Source organism: Onychomys torridus, chromosome 6 (assembly GCF_903995425.1).
Source record: "Onychomys torridus chromosome 6, mOncTor1.1, whole genome shotgun sequence".
In the NCBI taxonomy this organism is placed as follows: Eukaryota; Metazoa; Chordata; class Mammalia; order Rodentia; family Cricetidae; genus Onychomys; species Onychomys torridus.
Genome location: NC_050448.1, coordinates 133008980 through 133028498, shown reverse-complemented (window position 1 = coordinate 133028498; position 19519 = coordinate 133008980). Strand labels below are relative to the sequence as shown.

At 41.0% G+C, this 19519-nt stretch overlaps 1 protein-coding gene across 2 annotated transcripts in view; it reads right to left on the bottom strand.

Moving 5' to 3' along the window:
* The window catches only part of Negr1 (neuronal growth regulator 1), a 771161-nt gene that overhangs the window by 142946 nt on the left and 608696 nt on the right, over positions 1-19519 (bottom strand). For both annotated transcript variants that reach the window (XM_036190724.1, XM_036190722.1), the window contains exon 6: positions 10412-10563. In XM_036190724.1, coding sequence (XP_036046617.1) covers positions 10412-10563 — 152 coding nt within the window. The remainder of the gene's footprint in view (positions 1-10411; positions 10564-19519) is intronic.

Sequence of the window (19519 nt, the reverse complement as noted above, 5' to 3'; positions counted from 1 at the left end):
TTCCTTAGGTTCTCATGTTTGTACACCAAGATTTAATCAACTGAGCCATCCCTCAGCCTTGTTCTATTTAATTTTAGAACCCTCCATAAAAACAAAGTATTCTGTCCTCTTGCATAGGAGAGATGTATAAGACTCAAAGATTGAGAGAACTGTCCAAAACCCTCCAGTTTAGATCTGCTTAACTCAAGGCTTTAGATGCTCAAATTGGAGAGTGGGTGAGGTTTGGATGCTTATGTGTGAGCTCTGGCTCATCTCCTTCAGTTTCCTCTTCTGTAAAACAAAAGGTTTGTTCTAGAGGACAAGTTTTCAAATCAAATTCTTTGGAACTTCCCGCATTTTGGCAGGCTTCACTGTCATAGTGCAGTGTGATAGTGAGAGAGAGAATGAACAAATCTCTCAAGTTTAACTCCACATCAACCAAAGTGGCTCCAATTCTCTTTGTTCTACACACTCAACACTGCAACCTGTCATCCAGTGATGGACCATAGGGGAGATGATTGTCCCATAGTTCTATAACAGTCTGGTGATATCATGGCTATCATATCATCACAGTTGTGCATTCTCACTGGCTTTTAGCAGCATGGACAGAAAGACCCCTGTTGCAAAGTAGTAAAAATGTCACAGTATAATGACAAATACCAAATAATCCTTGAGAATTTTAATGAATAACTATGCTTCCAGTGCTCTCCCCTTTAAAAATGTAATGTGTGTTGGAGTTTTGCCTGTATGTGTGTCTGTGCACCAGCTGTATGCAGTACCCACAGAGGTCAAAAGAGCCTGTTGGATTCTCTGGGACTGGAATTGATGGTTGTGACTTATTATGGGAGTGCTGGGTCCTCTGCAAGAGCAGACACTGTCTTTACCAATAAGCCATTCCTCCAGCTCCCTTCTATGCTTCTTAACCATTGCTCAGAATTCACTCCCTCTACTTAGGAAAAATAACCTTAACATAAAGTATTCTGTAGTGCTAGCCTGGCAATAACCTCATACACATCTCACAATTACTATGTCTTGATGGCAGTCTTAATTTCTTCATTTTTCCCTTGCTTGGCTCAATGTAACCTCATGTTCTCTTTATCATAGTCCTAGAACAACATACTGTATCACACATGTACTATATAGCCTAGGTATGTGGTAGCTTATATAATTTGTATTTGTGTGAATATAGCGTGTAATGTTGGTGAATATGATGCATTTCTCAGAATTTACCCCCATCATTAAGTTATACATTACTGGACACAGCAAGAGATTGAAGAAGGTTTTATTTGCTGCACAAAGTGGAATATGCCATGTCTGATCCTCCCTGTCTGCAGCTCTACAGTTCTACCCCTGGCACAAAGGGCTAGCTAGATTCTGTAGCATCTGTGCTTGCTTTTGCTGGTGGCAATCTGGTAGCCTGGAGCAACCCAAGCTCCAGTAGTCTCTTCTATTTCCTTGGCTCATGAGAGGTCATCTTTTTGTGTGGTCTAAGAATGCTATATTTACCCATCTTCTTGAGAAATCAACCAATTTCTAGCCATCAGTTGGGGAGAGAAGATCTTCTTGCTGTTTTTTTCTCCATTCACACAAAGTTACATGCACTCACTCTGTGTTGATCTTCTCTGCATGGATCCAGACAGGACAGGATGCCATTGCATAGACTCCTGTTGCTATATCAGAGTGCGTGAACAAGCCCCAAACTAATTCTTTTGTGTTGTTGTTATTTATTATATTTGTGTTTTAATTTTACACTTCAGCCATGGGTTCCCTTGTCCTCCCCCCTCCCGCCCCCCCCCCCCCCCGCCTCCGCCTTCCCCCGGCCCCTCCCCTCCATTCCCATCTCCTCCAGGGCCAAGACTCCCATGAGGATTCACTTAAACCTGGTGGATTCAGTATAGGCAGCTCCAGTCCCCTCCTTCCAGACTGAGCAAAGTGTCCCTGTGTAAGCTCAAGGTTCCAAACAGCCAGCTCATGAACTAAGGACAGGTCCTGGTCCCACAGCCTGGGTGCCTCCCAAACAGATCAAGCTATTCAATTGTCTCACTTATCCAGAGGGCCTGATCCAGCTGGTGGCTCCACAGCTTTTGGTTCATAATTCATGTGCTTCCATTCGTTTGGCTGTTTGTCCCTGTGCTTTTCCAATCTTGGTCTCAACAATTCATGCTCTTGCAGTCCCTCCTCTTTCTCAACAATTGGACACCTGGAGCTCCACTTGGGGCCTGGCTGAAGATCTCTGCATCCACTTCCATTAATTACTGGATGAGAGTTCTAGCATGACTGGTAGGGTGTTTGGCCATCTGATCACCAGACTAGGTCAGATCAGGCTTTCTCTGAACCATTGCCAGCAGTCTACAGAGGATGTATCATTGTGGATTTCTGGGACCTCTCCAGCACTCTGCCTCTCCCTGTTCTCATGTGATCATCATTTATCATGGTCTGTTATTCCTTGTTCTCTTCTGTTCTTGATCCAGCTGGGATCTCCTGCTCCCCTAAGCTTGTACATCCACTTTGGAAATCAATATGGCGCTTCCTTAGAAAATTGGGAATCCATCTCCCCCAAGACCCAGCTGTAGCACTCTTGGGCATATACCCAAGGAATGCTCAATCATACCACAAGGGCATTTGCTCAGCTATGTTCATATCAGCATTGTTTGTAATAGCCAGAACCTGGAAACAACCTAGATGCCCTTCAACTGAAGAATGGATAAAGAAAATATGGTACATATACACAATGGAGTACTACTCAGCAGAGAAAAACAATGACATCATGAGGTTTGCAGGCAAATGGATGGATCTAGAAAAAAATCATCCTGAGTGAGGTAACCCAGACTCAGAAAGACAAACATGGTATGTACTCACTCATAGTAGGATACTAGATGTAAAACAAAGATGACTAGACTGCTACACAACTCCAGGGAGGCTACCTAGAAAACAGGACTCTAGGAAAGACACAGGAATCACCCAGTGACAGAGAAATGGATGAGATCTACATGAACAACATGGACGACAGTGGGAGTAATGAAGGCCAAACTAATTCTTGTCAACACTTACTTTGAGAACACCTAGGAAAGCCTTCCTCTTAACATCTCAAAGCCACAAGGATAAAGGCCTTTGGGGTCATATATCTCTGTGTGTCCTCAGTATTCTCCAAGGGTAGACTGATGATAATCTTTCAGCAAAGATGAAATCCTACCTCTTTCAAGTTATAGAAGCAAAGATCAGTTTTGATCTAGAATATAAAACTTTTAAACTGGTGGTATTGTCATTGTCTTCCAGGTGGGACCAACCACCTATATCAGGCTAAAGCAATGGGAGCCCACAGTGGCTTATTGGCATTTGGGGACATTTTAAGCAAGTAGAGAGCTGAAGCATTATTTTTCAGTAAAGAATAATCTGATGTATCAAACCAGGAAATAGGGGCAACTACCAGCATCCGTCTGGACCTAGTTGTCACACTGTCTCCTTTCACCTTTATTACTTCTATGGAGAAGCTACCAATTGAGCTTTTCATTTCAAATGAAGACATTTTCCATCAAATTATATAGGCTGAGGATAAATAATCTCTTAGAGGTTTTCTGGAGAGTGAAAAAGTAATTCTTGTGAAAGCATTTAATATTGGAAATTCATTTTGGTCTCCAGCAGAGTAGTCAAGGCAGGGAAGAGTTTTGTTGAGTCATTTGAGGTCTTAATGTATAATGCTGAAGAGAACACTGTGTGTCTTTGATTAGATATAGGAACATAGGTAAGAAGGCCCCATAACATTGCCAGGATTTATCTTGCAGCAAAAGATCCACAGGATACTTGGGATAATACTTATAGGGTGGGTTGGCATCCATATATCACAGGGATGTCCCTATGTAGTCTGTAACTGTAAACAGTTTCTCTGTTACTTTTCAGGCTGTATTTGCCCCATGCATGTTCACACACTGGGTCTCAGGGAAATCTGCATTAATATAAAGCTATATGGATTATAAGCACACTTGCTTCTGCAGCTTTCTTTTGTTCCAATTGATTCCTTCTTCAACTTCTCTACAGATGATAAACATTTGGAAACATGCATCCTGAAGTCAACATATGGTTTTGGTTAGAAAGAAAGGAGCAAAGTTCTTGCAATGTGCAGTTTTTGGTTCTCAAAGACAGGATTATGGAGATGGAGTCCCTTCTAACATGCAGCCAGCACTTGAGGAATAGGACCCATAGATGGCAGGGTGAGATCACTCAGTTTCCTTCCTTCAAGGAACAGACACAGAGTAATTCCTGTGTTTCTCATAACACAGGTGAAAACCAACAATAAAATATGCAATTTTGAGTCCCAGAGTTTGTACTTAATAAGGAATTCTATTATTGATAGTTGTCACACTGTTATCCTTTAAGAATAGTGTTAAGAATCTTTCCTAAGCCCTGAGCTACACAGGGCTGCAGAGCTCTCTCTCTCTCCCCATTTTTCTCTCCTGCTTTTCACTGTCTTTCTACCATCTATTTTTCCTCTCACTTGACAAGGAATACTCTTGTAGCAATTTAAAATAATTTTATTGAAAAAATTACTAAAAATCTCTGCTTAAAATTATAGTTCCTTTTATAACTGCAACCAAAAGCCTTAAGAGAAAGGGTTCTAAGGTGGCCAAATGTAGAAATCAAAGCCCTTCTTCGTTTCTTTCCTAGCCCAAATAGGAGGAAGAAGCAAGCTTCAAGTAGATGGGAGTGGTCTGCAGAAAATTGCATTGATGTCTGGTTAGAAAACTCACTGAGGTCAGGGCAACAGCTTGGCAGGTAAGGGAGCGACTGACAGGTACACAGACACTAGCCTGTTAGCCTAAGCAGACCAGGTGCTCTGTGGAAGCATCCAGAATGACAGCTCTGATTCTCCTTTATACAGCCTAATCTCCAGGAAGTGAGGTTTTTACCCATATCTTAACCCCTTCATGTCTATTTAACCTCAGTCTATTGAAACTTGCCACAGAAATTCTAGAGAAATCACCAACAACAATGGCTCAGCATCAGCCTTCCTCTGGATATCTTTCCTTCATGTGTTTCACTGTTCCTGTTTTTGTGAGATATCTGATCTGTCCTCATTGCTCAATCTTCATCCTGTCCTGATATCTTCCAGGGTGTGTCTTTCCTAAACTCTATGTCCAACTGTCTACAGTATGTTGTCTCAAATTAAAATGTCTGAAAATGAACTACTCATCTTTCCAAGTGCTAACTAAAAGTGACAGTTCTCTGTCAATGCTCCTCTTCTGGTTAATGTCAACCACACTAACCACCAGGAGTCATCTGCTCCCTACCCTTTCCTATTCTTTGCAGATTTGGACACTACTTCACACCTCTCAGTTTTCATCTTGGCTACTTTTTTGCATTATTTTTCTTTACCCAGGGTATTTAAAGTTTGTGTGTGTCTTTAGAACCCGCACAGTCTAACAAAGTCTTTCAGAATCCATATCTGCTCATATAATTACTTCCTTAAAGCCATTCAATGACTCCAAGCATAAAGTTGAAACACCTATTCAAGCCTGTCCCAATACTTGTCAATTAATCCAAACTTTCTTCACAATCTCACTTTTCTTACCCTTTACTGTAGCCCTAGGAAAGGACAGCATGTCCTCTAGTGGGTCTGGTTGTTCCATTCTTCCCTGCCATCACATGAGCTGTTCTATATGACTTTCTATTCATCTTTCATCATTGCCTCCTACCCAAGACCAACCAATTTTGCCCCAATCTCTGGGAATACAGACTCCTGTCTGGCTTCTGGTCATTTGGGCCATTGTACTCTATGCTCATGATTATCATTGAGTTGAACTTTTGAAAATTCTACCTCAGAGAATGAGAAAATGATAGCTCAGGTGGTGTATTGAGATGCATATTGGTTGCTTAAAATTCACATAGTGATTTCAGATTTTTCTAGAGGGACAGCCCCATCAGGGCCCTTGAACCTGAATTAGGAGCCCCTTCTCTGCTCCAGAACAGCATCATTGACTATTCTGCAATGGACTCATTTATCCTCCTGGTTCTTTACTCTCACTTTTCTGAGCTCCTTGAGGGGACATTATCTATCTACTTACTCTGCTTTCTCCAATACGTGGCCTATGGCTTTGAATACTGCAGGCTATCAACATAGATATTTGAAAAGTGGGTGCCACTGTAGTGGGTAGCCATTCCAGCCTTGGCCTGGAAGTTCCAACCCCAATTGAGGTTTCAGTAATGGTCATGCCTACAAGGTGGGGCTGAGAGAGGACGCTGAAGATCCAGGGTCAAGAGGAGAGGCTTCTCTTGGTTCCAGGACCCTGGATGCTGGAGGTAGACCGAGCAGAGTTCTCCAGAGAACACAGCCGGACTGTGCCATACCTTTGCCAGACCCGACAACCTACCTATCCCTTCATTTTTAAGTTACCCCACAGAATAAACCTCCCTTTTAACTATGTGGAGTGGCCTTAATAATTTCACCGATATGCCACTACTGAATCAGCCACAAGAGTGACACGTGGAACTGTGTGTTTGTTCCATCTTCATACTTGGAAGACCCCAGATGCCTGAATCATTTTGCTGTGGACAGGTCATTTAATGAGAAATTAACATCCACAAATCCTGGTCACTGCATTAAGAAAGGTATGAGGCAAGCTTATGAGTTAGATTTAGGAGATTATTTCAAGCCTGCTTTCCTTCATCTTTCATGCAAGTGGATTGATTTCCAGAGAAGCCCTCAGGCAAGCAGTAGATAGACAGCCATCAGATAAAGTCATTTATCCCCAGTATACCATAGTGTTCTTTCAGATGCATTGAACTAAGATTTATATATGTAATGATATGGTAACAATGACTACATTTACTGAATACCTCCTTTGTTCCAGAGTCAGGTGTATTAAAGGCATTATCAAGTTCCTACCTTGTGAGGTGGGAACTATGATTGCTCTCAGTTTACTAATGCGTTAACTAAGGATTTGAAACCCATGTAACTTTCATAAAGACACACATAGATGATGTGTAGTAAAACTTCACTTCAAATAAGATCTGTTTGACTCCCATGATGTAAAACAGACACACACACATTCCCACATGTTCTGTTTCTCCCTCCTCTCCCTTCCTTACACATGTTCATAACCCAGTGCACTGGCTTTCCTTTTATATAGTCTTATCTTCGGCTCACCCTGAACTTACAGATTGCCCTGTATCTCTTTGATCATCTGGAAAATGGGAGATTTTGCAAACCAAAAGTAGACTGAAACAGTGGCAAGATTTATCCTAAAGACTACAGACAGTAGCTGATCAAACCTATAAGGGTGACAGTTATACACAGAGATTATTTCTAAACTATGTTCCAAGTGACCATGATAATCTTTCATTCTGTGGCTGGTTTTATGCTCTTAGATTTAGGTGGTGAGGTAGAGTGGCTCAGAGCTTGAACCTGAGAGTCAGACAGCAGAAACTTGAGCTTTAGCTTCATGATGGCTGAATCTGATGGTCTTTGCCACCTAACATTCTCTTTCTAAGTTTCCTTATCTGCAAAGCGGGGATTGGAGAACCCTACCTTTGAGTTGTGTGAGGATTAAATGGACAAATTCCTGTAAGAACTTAGAATAGAATCTGGCCTAGGGTAAAGTAACAGTAAATGTCATTTCTGATACCTGGGGCATCGCCTGGTGTCTCCAGAGGCTAATGAGGAAGATTCACAGCTACAAAACAGCTCACCCTTCATTTACTCATCAGCCCATTCATTTACCTGCTCAGTGTTTAATTTCTTTATTTGTTAAAAATTTACTAATTATCTATTAATAGTAGGCACTGTGCTTGATGATATGGCAGCTAAAGTGATTGAAGAGTCAATGATGCAGTTTGAAAGGCCACAAGACTCAATAGAAAGTTACAAAACGTGGGAAAAACAAGCATAGAGGTTGGAAGTGTTGCTTTCTAGTATGCAAGAATCATGGATTTGATCTCTCTCACCACAAAAATGAAATAAAAGTTAAAACAAAAGCAATAATTACAGTACAGAATAAAAATACTTAGTGTAAAAGAGCTTTGGAAATTGTAGGGAAGAGTTCTACATATATAGACACATCATCAAATATCTAGGACCAGTTCACAGGTGTAGAAAAGTCTGTCCTTTCTGTCTTTATTAACAAATTGTGGAAACTGTGTTAATAGTTAAGAGTAAGTGAGCAAGAGACTCTCTCTCTCTCTCTCTCTCTCTCTCTCTCTCTCTCTGTGTGTGTGTGTGTGTGTGTGTGTGTGTGTGTGTGTGTGTGTGTGTGAGAGAGAGAGAGAGAGAGAGAGAGAGAGAGAGAGAGAGAGAGAAGAGAGAGATTGAGTCTAGTCTCGTTTCCACATCTTGAAGTACATTTTAAAATCACATACATTTAAATAAGTGACATTTGTTTCTAATTTGTCAGGCTATTATTACTTCATTTTTGAACACAGGCTGTGATTTACAAGTTTTCTAGCTGGTTAACATGTTATTAACCCTCAAATTTTCTTTGCTTTTTATAAATTCATTTATTCTTCCAGATTTCTGAATATTTAAGTCATATAAAATATTTACAGTATGCTACAGAACTGTGAATATTCACATTAAATTAGAATCACACTGCTCTTGATATTTTCAGTGGTGTTTGTTACTCATCATGATGCCATATAAAATATGGAGAAAAACTTAGGAAGGATTTCACAGAAGGCCCTTACATGGCAGAGAATGTTTTCCTTTCAAAATCAGTGGTAAGAAATACTAGGAAATATTAAGCTAAAATAATGAAAGGGTTGACATAAACTCAATTTAAAGCTCATAAATCATAACATAAACACAGTGAAGTGTAGTTCGAAGTGAGATGTAACATCTTCATCCCCTTTTGGTTTCTACAAAGGGGAAATGCCCCTGCCTGTGGTGAATGGCACAGCATCTACATTTCCCAGGGTGAGTTGTCATCACAGGCTAACAGGAGTATGTGAGCCATGTTACAGTAAGAATTTTAACTTTGGAAGGAGAAGAATTCAGGCAACCTTGTGGAACTGAGGAAACAGTGGATCTGAATTCTTCTCTGAATATTTTGAAAAAGACCCAATTTTAAAATGAGTGGTATTTTATGGCTGTAGCAATTTGTAAGTCACTCAGCTTCCAAAAGGAACTAATCATAAGTTTTGAGAAGAACATTAGTGTACATTTCTCCTCCTGCAGGTCCCCAGGGCTGCTGGTCATTCACTTCTAGTCCCTGAGATGCATTAGTGTGAGCTCTGAAGACAGGCAGACACCTTGAGGGCAGATACACTAATATAGTTTCAAAGTATCCCTTCCTTTCATCTGCTAAACTTTTGGAGAAAATGGATCATGCCCAAAGGTGCTCATGTCTACCTTTTCAGTCTTTAGATCAGAAGCCCATGACCCTGAGCTAAGCACATCCCCATGAGCCTACCACGTTTCCTTTAAAATCTATGACCTCAAGCTGAACATGCTCAAAAGTATTCTGCTTAGACATGGTGACCCTCAAATTCTTACCCATATACATAAAATAAAGGCTCTTTAAATAACAACCCCACACTTCCTTTGTTAGATAGGCGATGCTGCCGCTTTGTGAATGAACCCACACACTATCTGCAGCAGTAAATCCATTTTCCTCCCTATTTGACTGATTGGTCCTGCTTGGCTTAAACTCACCAAGAGACAACCCATTGTGTTTGGATGCATTGACAATGTAACATTTATCTCAATGTTTACACAGTATTTCTAGATACAAGTTTGAGAAAACATGCTATGTGGGTAGATAGAATACTTCCTCCATGTTTGCTAATTCACTATTTCATTTCATTTATAGCATCTGAACTTTAGGTGACTCCAAGATGAGTGTCTAAGAACAACCAAGAGTAAACCCAAGTCATGGTTATTCCATGCTTCAAGAAAGAACTTTAAAAAATAAAAAACACCGGGGTGGTGGTGGCGCACGCCTTTAATCTCAGCACTCAGGAGGCAGAGACAGGCGGATCTCTGTGAGTTTGAGGCCAGCCTGGTCTACAAAGCGAGTTCCAGGAAAGGCCCAACGAAACTACACAGAGAAACCCTGTCTCGAAAAACCAAAAACAACAACAACAACAACAACAACAAACAAACAAACAAAAAAACAACACAAAAAAAACCAAACCAAACAAACAAAAAAAGGAAAGACAAAGCTCCATTAATCATCTTCAATCAGAAGATGTGTTTCAGCCATTTCTGTAACAACCCTCCCCCCCCCAACTCTAAGAGATTTTTACATATTTAAGGTTACAGGTATTATAAGGTTCTCAAACATCCAGATAATATCAGAACAAACTTCCTGTTTCTAATGTACTTGTTACATTAGGATAAGTCCTAAGGTGAGCATACTCCCTGCGGGGGCTTCATTTCTGCTCGTGCAGAGCAGCTTCGAAGTCCTGAAGTATGCTTTGTGTGCTTTGTGACTTGATTACTTACGGTTGAGGGGCAGGCTTGCGTTGGTTGTGCCCAATTTATTTGCAGCCACACAAGTATAGTTGCCGAAGTGCTCCTGTGTCACATTGGTCACTGTGAGGATGGATCTTGTGCTAAAATTCTGAATGATAATTCCTTGTTGGCCATTGAAGAGCCTAGAAAACAGAATACACTCTAATAAGTATGGGTCTTGAACATCAGTTTTAAGTTCAGCTTAGGCAGAGTTGCCATGGAAACCTGTAGGCTACAGTATAATTACATCTACATGGACCTCAGCAACATGGTGTTAATTCTGTTCTGTAACAGTTCTCTTACTCTGGTGGATTTGAATTCTTGATAGCTGTCCTTTGCGCTGATGGATTAGCCTGCTGCATGACAAGCCAGACCATGGTCTTCATGTGAATTATTACTAGTGTACAAATTAATTCAGCAGTGCAAATGCTTCTTATCCGTCAAAGCCCAGGAAGAAGAAAAAGGAAGCAGATTTAGATATTGGACCAAAAGTTGGGCTGATTGCTCCTGTGTAAGCTGGCTAGTTTATAGGGACCTAAGACACTTCGGATGGCATTCATGGGTAACTCCTCTGAAATCATACTACAACTATGATAGAATTCAAATAAAAAAAATCAATGCTGTATAGCTGTTGCCATGGACAACCAAGGCAGAAATGACTTCCTTTAACCTAGAGAGAGAAGTACAGTAATGCAGACAGCATTTGGGAGCCATCAATACATCTGTCCCATTTTAGGACTGACTTCTGCTTGATACTACTGACTTGCTGAGTGTCTCTCTCCAGACACAGCACCTAAGGCCCTCATTCAAGTGAGCTGACATGGCTTCATGTTGTAGAAACAGGTCACATCTCTCCCTGTTCCTGCCTCTTCCTGATTAGACCCTTGGCTGTGACCTCCTGCTGTTAATGTCACCCAAACCTCCTGTCATCTGCTTCATATTTTGCTAGTGCCTCCAAATTACTCTCTTCCCTGTGTAACCTACTCTTGCATTGTTCTATCAGTTTGCACACATGTGAGGTTTTCTGGACAGATTGAATTGTTTGAATCTCCTCAGAGTCCAGATCACGGGGACAGACTTTCTTCAATGATGGAATTGTGTACCATTTACAGTGATGTTCTAAGTACACAAAGTATTATATAGGTCAGTGGAGTCAGATTAATCATGAGACAAAGACAATTTGAAGACGTTTTCTCTATAAACATAAATTCTGTCTCAATGAGGATAAAAACAGATTCTACCCTCTGCTTGATTTAATCTCAGATTTATGTAAAAGACACACAGTAATACACAGTGGGTAAATTCACCCTGTAAATGGCCAGTTAGAGTTTCCTCTCATGTATGTTTGTTTTAGTACCATACATGTCTGATCATGAAGAAGCTCATCCATGGCCTCTGTGGAATCTGAATTGACTTATGCTCTGTAGCTTGCACTGAATCATGACAAACCATTCTGCATGTAATGAAAATCAGAAGTAGTAAGATATGATTACTTCTGGGTATTATTTCAATTTCCTTAGTGATTGAATTTGACTTATTCAAAATCCAAACTTTAAAAAGATTAATAAAACTTTAGTAGAATAAAGATTAAACAAAATTTAAAATTCAACAGTAATAATGGTCCCCAAATCTAAATGAGAAAATAGACCAAAAATATTTTAAACCTATGAACATATGTGCTAAATTCCCAGTGCCTTATTGTACACTTTCACGCCTCATATTAATAACCTTTAACCAATCGATTAATTAAATAAGTAATATAATTTGATGCCTGAGATTGAACCCAGGAATAAGTGAGCACTCTATCAACTGGGCAACATCTGCATGCATCCTCTTAAATACTTTATTTTAAAATGATTGCATATGCTACATGTACAGACCAGTTTCATTTCCCTACCTGCCTTGGTACTGGGGTTTGTCACTGTGGCCATATCTGTTATAGACACATTTTGTGAGGGCTCTGCAATTTCCTGGTCTCCTGAATCTCTGATATGCCCCAAACTGTCTTGTTGCTACAGAACTGAGAAGAAATGATCTAGAATCTTCCACTGGTTGAGCTCTGAGATGTTCTCAAGGGAGCAATGTGGTGGTATTGTGTTCCCCAAAATATTGTATATGCTAATAAGCTTATCTGGGGACAGAGAACAGGACTGCCACAATATTAAATATGAGGATAGGCAGTGGTAGCACACGCCTTTAATCCCAGCACTCGGGAGGCAGAGCCAGGCGGATCTCTGTGAGTTCAAGGCCACATTGGAAACAGCCAGGCATGGTGACTCACACCTTTAATCCCTGAGAGCCTTTACTCCCAGGTAGTGTTGGCAGAAAACAGAAAGATATATAAGGCGTGAAAACCAGAAACCAGAGCTGGTTAAGCATTCAGGCTGTCAAGCAGTAGTTCAGCTGAGAGCCATTGGGATGAGGAAACAGAAGCTTGCAGTCTGAGGAAAAAAGACCAGCTGAGGAACTAGCAAGGTGAGGTAGCTGTGGCTTGTTCTGTCTCTCTGATCTTTCAGCATTCACCCCAATACCTTTTAAGATTCATGCTACAGAGCAATACATTCAGAAGCTCTCTAGCTCCATTGCTCATCTTTGTCACGGCTATCTCTCTGGATGAGTTGGCTTCCAGTTTCCTGCTCTTCAGTGAGGTGAAGCTGCAGATGTCACTGAGTCATGCATGCAGTGTGCTTATGCTCTATGCAGCTCCTGCTATAACATCCCAGCAGTAGCATCTGCACCATTATCACAGCACCACATCAGAGCACCAACCCAATAGCCAGGAGATGATGAGGACAATGAGAGAGAGAAGTGCCTTCCCTCAGGACTGTCTCTAGGGGAAGCTACTTTCCTGAAATTAATGAAGTCTGTAGCTAACTTCCTTCATCAGCTGAAAGTTTGAGATCTGCTGATCCTTTAAACACCCTTTAAGACATGCTCTTCTCCTGGAGTGCTTTGCAAAGCCATCTTTGAGAGAGTGCAACTACTGAAGTGATTTGTATGTCCAGAGGATGTGCCTCTGTGATTTTTATCACATGCATCTTGGCTTAAGAGTTTTATCAAATATTCAATCAATTCTGAAAACATTTACTAAATCATTATGAGGTGGGAGAGGGAGTCCTATGTCAAGTGGTCAGAGACTAGATTACCACAAACTCTGGATTTCTGAAGGCTGAGATCAAGGAAAAGAAGCAGATGAACACTACTCTAGTCACTGAATGCCAAAATATGAGCCTGCCTAAAAGCTGTAGCATGTATGTCATTAATGTGATCAAAACCAAATAATAAGAATACTTTAATTGATGACTTATTTTTCTTTTTAAAGATTTATTTCAAGATGATTCTCTCTCTCTCTCTCTTTATATATATATATATATATATATATATATACATATATATATGTAATATATATATATATTATATATGTGTGTGAGTGTGTGTGTGTGTGTGTGTGTGTGTGTGTGTGTGTGTATTTATGAGAGACTTTCTTGCGTGAGGACGTAGGTAAGTTGATAGAATGCTGCTCTAGAATGCAAACCTGGAATTGATCCCAAACATTTTATAAGATTAGTGTGATAGCATACACTTCTAATTAGGTGGTGGAGACAGGGCAAACATTCTAATTCTTCAAGGTCATCTGAAGTCACATAGGAAGTTGGAGGCTAGCCTAGGCTACATGAGGTCCCTTAGATATAGAGATAGAGCCTGGCAGTGGTGGCACATACCCTTAATCCCAGCATTGAGAGGCAGAAGCAGGCAGATCTCTGTGAGTTTGAGGCCAGCCTGGTCTGCAAAATGAATTCCAGGATATCCAGAAAAAGAAAGAAAGAAAGAAAGAAAGAAAGAAAGAAAGAAAGAAAGAAAGAAAGAAAGAAGGAAGGAAGGAAGGAAGGAAGGAAGGAAGGAAAGAAAGAAAGAAGGAAAGAGAGAAATAAATGAGAAAGAGATAAAAATATTGCTAGATAATCATTCTTATATTGTTTTATTTTGACTGATTGTTGGCTGCTGTATCCGTCTGAAGAGAATCTCTGCTAAACTAGGAGTTAATGTCATATGCATGGCCTCTTGTTCTTTATAAGAGCAGCTAGAGCATGTGGAGCTTTACAAGGAAGTACCTGGCCATTTATCCTTGTTTACTTTTACTGGGAGAACTTGGGTGTAAGATCCTTCAATTGCTGCAGACTCTGCTGTCCTCCACCCCTGGCTCCAGGTGAAGTTTGCTTCAAATTGAGGGCCATTGCTCTGACTCTCCCTCTGTCTTTGCCTTATAAATGTGTGAGCGGCAGGCTATTTGCTTTGCCAGCATCTTCTTGGGCTACTGTGAGCACAGTCCCATAGGGAATTACTGTATTAGAACAGAGTCCTGTATTTTCTGGCACCACAGGTAACACATGGAAACCAGGGATGCTTAGCTATCAAATGATCACAAATTATAATCATTGTCTCCTTTGGGCTATAGCTATCTAAGGTGACCAAGAGAGCCAGTAGCAAAGTCACCAGAGAAAACCTAACAACATAGTGTTAGCATCAATTGCTAAGACTGCAAACGTAACTGGGACAGCCCCTTTGTGCCTTGCTTAGTCTCAGCCCTCACTCCACTTTTGGGACTTTTGCTGGCTCTTTCTTTCCAGATCAGAATTAACAATAAATGTCATATCCCCAGAATCATGACTATATTTCTATTCTCATTGTACACATATATGTGGAAGATGGTAGTTGTTCTCTAATACATGTATAACTGAAATTCTTCAGTATTTGTATATGAATGTGTAGTGTTAAGTAAGACATTAATTCAGTGAACACCTGGTGAGAATATGAATGAATGTTCTCAGCAGCTCTGGAAGATAGGTGGTATTAGTCCTAGTTTAGAGATGAGGAGGCAGAAGTTTAGAAAAATTAAGCTAATTCATCTTCTACCATCCAATAATTAACAGAGCCTCTATTCAAATCTGGATCTCCTCTGACTGCTGGTGTCCAGGCAGCATAGCAGTTAGTGCTGACCTCTTCAAGCAGAAACTGGATGTTGAGTTTGAATCTGGGGACAGGTGCTTCAGGAAAGTTGAGTTGGGCCATGAAACAGCATCAGCAGAGCTAAATATCTAGCTGACATGCTGCAGTCATGCCAGGAAAGCTAGGCTCAATCCAGGCAGTGAGTCTAATGGGGTAGAAAGTCAACTAAACAGCAAGCTTTCATTCTGAGAGCTTCCTGAATATCTTTCTGGGCCTCGTGACTAATGCTGGGGCTTAGTTCTGCCATGAGTTAAGCTTTGTACACAGCTGCCATTGGCCTCCCCTAGAGTCAGTCTCTCAGGATGCACATAGCCTGGGATGAGAGGCAGCAAATGTGCTCCTCCTCCCTGCTGGAGTTGTGCCCCAGCACACACCCCTCTGGCTGGAGTTACTGCTTGTGGTTTCATCTGTTGGCCTACTATATGGTTAGAGGGGGGAAATCTCTCCTTGTGCAACATGGTTAAAATGGCAGAAAATCAGCCATGGGCCAAAAATGTGACTTCTTTAGTTATAATACTGTCTCCGGAGTCCAAGTTCTAGTAGAGTTGTGGTGTTGAGCTCTGCCTGACCCAGCTGGGTCAGTCACATCTCCTGACATGGATTAAGTTGCACATCTTCACATGTTTATGTCCCTTTTGCCTAGGAGTGTGAAACTGTTTAGTGAAAACATTTCTCATGCCTTTGTTACTTATTGTATCCTAAGCACATTGCCTCTTAAAGCATTGGCACACAATGACTGTCACATGCTTAGCCACATAAATTAGGCTGCTACATCTTTATAAACATTCATATTTTTATCTGTGAAATAGGATAAAATAACCTAGTAGCCAACCATGGGTATAAAAATGGTTTTTAAATGATAATGTATATTCTTTAAGTATATGTACCTCAAATGCGGAGGCACTAGATTATAACAGCTGAAGCCATTGATACACTGCTTCTCAGGCCACAGCAAAATATTAAATATTGAAAAAGGAAATTATTATTATTTTATTATTACTATTTTTGATTTTTCAAGACAGGGTTTCTCTGTGTAGCTTTGTGCCTTTCCTGGAACTCACTCTGTAGCCCAGGCTGGCCTCAAACTCACAGAGATCCACCTGCCTCTGCCTCCCAAGTGCTGGGGTTAGAGGCATGTGCTGCTGCTGCTGCTGCTGCTGCTGCTGCTGCCGCCGCCGCCACCACCACCACCACCACCACCACCAGGCAGGGAATTATTTTTAAAGCAAGGTGGGGGATGACAAAGATCATAGTACTGTGACTTGAAGACATGCCAAATTTTGTATCAGTCATATGCCCATTATCAATCTCATCCAGGCTTTCTGGGGGATCCTTGGGGCAGGAAAAGAGAAAAGGAGGAGTGAGAGCTGAAGTGTGGAAGTGAGTCTCTGTGTGAGCTACTGTAGCAACTTGATAGTTTACTATGTGGCTTGACACTGGAGAACGGAGAACAGAATGGCAGCACTTATTCCTGGGAGCATTCTGAAGACTGTTCTCCACCACTGAGCCCAAAGGGATCTCTATCTTTAGTTGTGCATTTGAATAAATTAATATTATTATAATACATTAGGGTACTTTAATGATTTTAGACTTTATTAAGCTATTTAAAATGTATGCCTTGTTTACTCTATCAATTTTAATGAATTAATAATTTTTTCTTTATTATTATGTGTTTTAAATTTTATACATCAGCCATGGGTTCCCCGGTCCTCACCCTCCCACCAACACCCCCACCTTCTCCCTATCCCCTCCCCTCCATTCCCATCTCATCCAGGGCCAAGACTCCCCTGGGGATTCATTTAAACCTGGTGGATTCAGCACAGGCAGGTCCTGTCCCCTCCTTCCAGGCTGAGCATGTGTCCCTGTGTAAGCTCAAGGTTCCAAACAGCCAGCTCATGCACTGCCCAGTCGCACAGCCTGGGTGCCTCCCAAACAGATCAAGCTATTCAATTGTCTCACTTATCCAGAGGGCCTGATCCAGCTGGGGGGGCTCCACAGCCTTTGGTTCATAATTCATGTGCTTCCATTCATTTGGCTATTTGTCCCTGTGCTTTTTGCAATCTTGGATTAAAAAATTCATGCTCTTGCAGTCCCTCCTCTTTCCTGATAGTTGGACACATGGAGCTCCACCTGGGGCCTGGCTGAGGATCTCTGCATCCACTTCCATCAGTTATTGGATGAGAGTTCCAAGAGGACTGTTAGGGTGTTTAGTCATCTGATCACCAGACTAGGTCAGATCAGGCTTTCTCTCGACCATTGCCAGCAGACTACAGAGGATATATCATTGTGGATTTCTGGGGAACTCTTGAGCACTCTGTCTATTCCTGTTCTCATGTGGTCTTCATTTATCATGGTCTGTTATTCCTCATTCTCCTTTTCTGTTCTTAACCCAGCTGCAATCTCCTGCTCCCCTAAGCTTTCTTTCCCTCAAATCTTGCCCTTATTTACTCCCACTGTTGTCCAGGTTGTTCATGTAGATCTCATCCATTTCTCTGTCATTGGGTGATTCTTGGGTCTTTCCATGTTTGTTTTACATCCAGTATCCTCCTATGAGTAAGTACATACCATGTTTGTCCTTCTGAGTCTGGGTTACCTCACTCAGGATGATTTTTTTCTAGATCCATCCATTTGCCTGCAAACCTCATGATGTCATTTTTTTCTCTGCTGAGTAGTACTCCATTGTGTATATGTACCATATTTTCTTTATCCATTCTTCAGTTGAAGGGCATCTAGGTGGTTTCCAGGTTCTGGCTATTACAAACAATGCTGATATGAACATAGCTGAGCAAATGCCCTTGTGGTATGATTGAGCATTCCTTGGTTATATGCCCAAGAGTGCTATAGCTGGTCTTGGGGGAGATGGATTCCCAATTTTCTAAGGAAGCGCCATATTGATTTCCAAAGTGGCTGTATAAGCTTGCATTCCCACCAGAAGTGGAGGAGAGTTCCCCTTGCTCCACATCCTCTCCAGCATAAGCTGTCTTCTGTGCTTTTGATCTTAGCCATTCTGACAGGTGTAAGGTGGTATCTCAGAGTCGTTTTCATTTGCATTTCCTGGATAATTAGGGATGTTGAGCAATTCCTTAAATGTCTTTCAGCCATTTGAACTTCCTCTGTGGAGAATTCTCTGTTTAGTTCTATAGCCCATTTCTTAATTGGACTGTTGGTCATTTTGATGTCTAATTTCTTGAGTTCTTTATATATTCTGGATATCAGCCCTCTGTCAGATGTGGGGTTGGTGAAGACCTTTTCCCATTCTGTAGGCTGTTGCTTTGACTTGTTGACCGTGTCCTTCGATTCCATTGATCCACATGTTGGTTTTTATGCCAGTACCAAGTTGTTTTTATTACAGTAGCTCCATAGTAGAGCTTGAGGTCGGGGATTGTGATGCCTCAGAGGATGTTTTATTGTACAGGATTCTTTTGGCTATCCTGGGTTTTTTGTTTTTCCATATGAAGTTGAGTATTATTCTTTCCAGATCTGTGAAGAATTGTGTTGGTAATTTGATGGGAATTGCATTGAATCTGTAGATTGCTTTTGGTAAGATCGCTATTTTTACTGTTAATCCTGCCTATCCATGAGCATGGGAGGTCTTTGCATTTTCTGACATCTTCTTCAATTTCATTTTTCAGGGACTTAAAGTTCTTGTCATATAGGTCCTTCACATGCTTAGTTAGTGTAACCCCAAGGTATTTTATATCAATTGTGGCTATTTTAAAGGGTGATGTATCTCTGATTTTCTTCTCAGCCTGTTTGTCTACTATATATAGAAGGGCTACTGATTTTTTTGAGTTGATGTTGTATACTGCAATGTTGCTGAAGGTTTTATTAGCTGTATCAGTTCCTTGGTTGAATTTTTGGGGTCACTCATGTATACGAACATGTCATCTGCAAATAGGGAGAGCTTGACTTCTTCCTTTCCAATTTGTATCCCCTTAACCCCTTATGTTGTCTTATATCTCTGGCTAGAACTTCAAGTACTATATTGAATAAGTAGGGGGAAAGGGGACAGCATTGCCTTATTCCTGATTTTAGTGGTATTGCTTTGAGTTTCTCTCCATTTAATTTGATGTTGGCTGTTGGCTTGCTGTA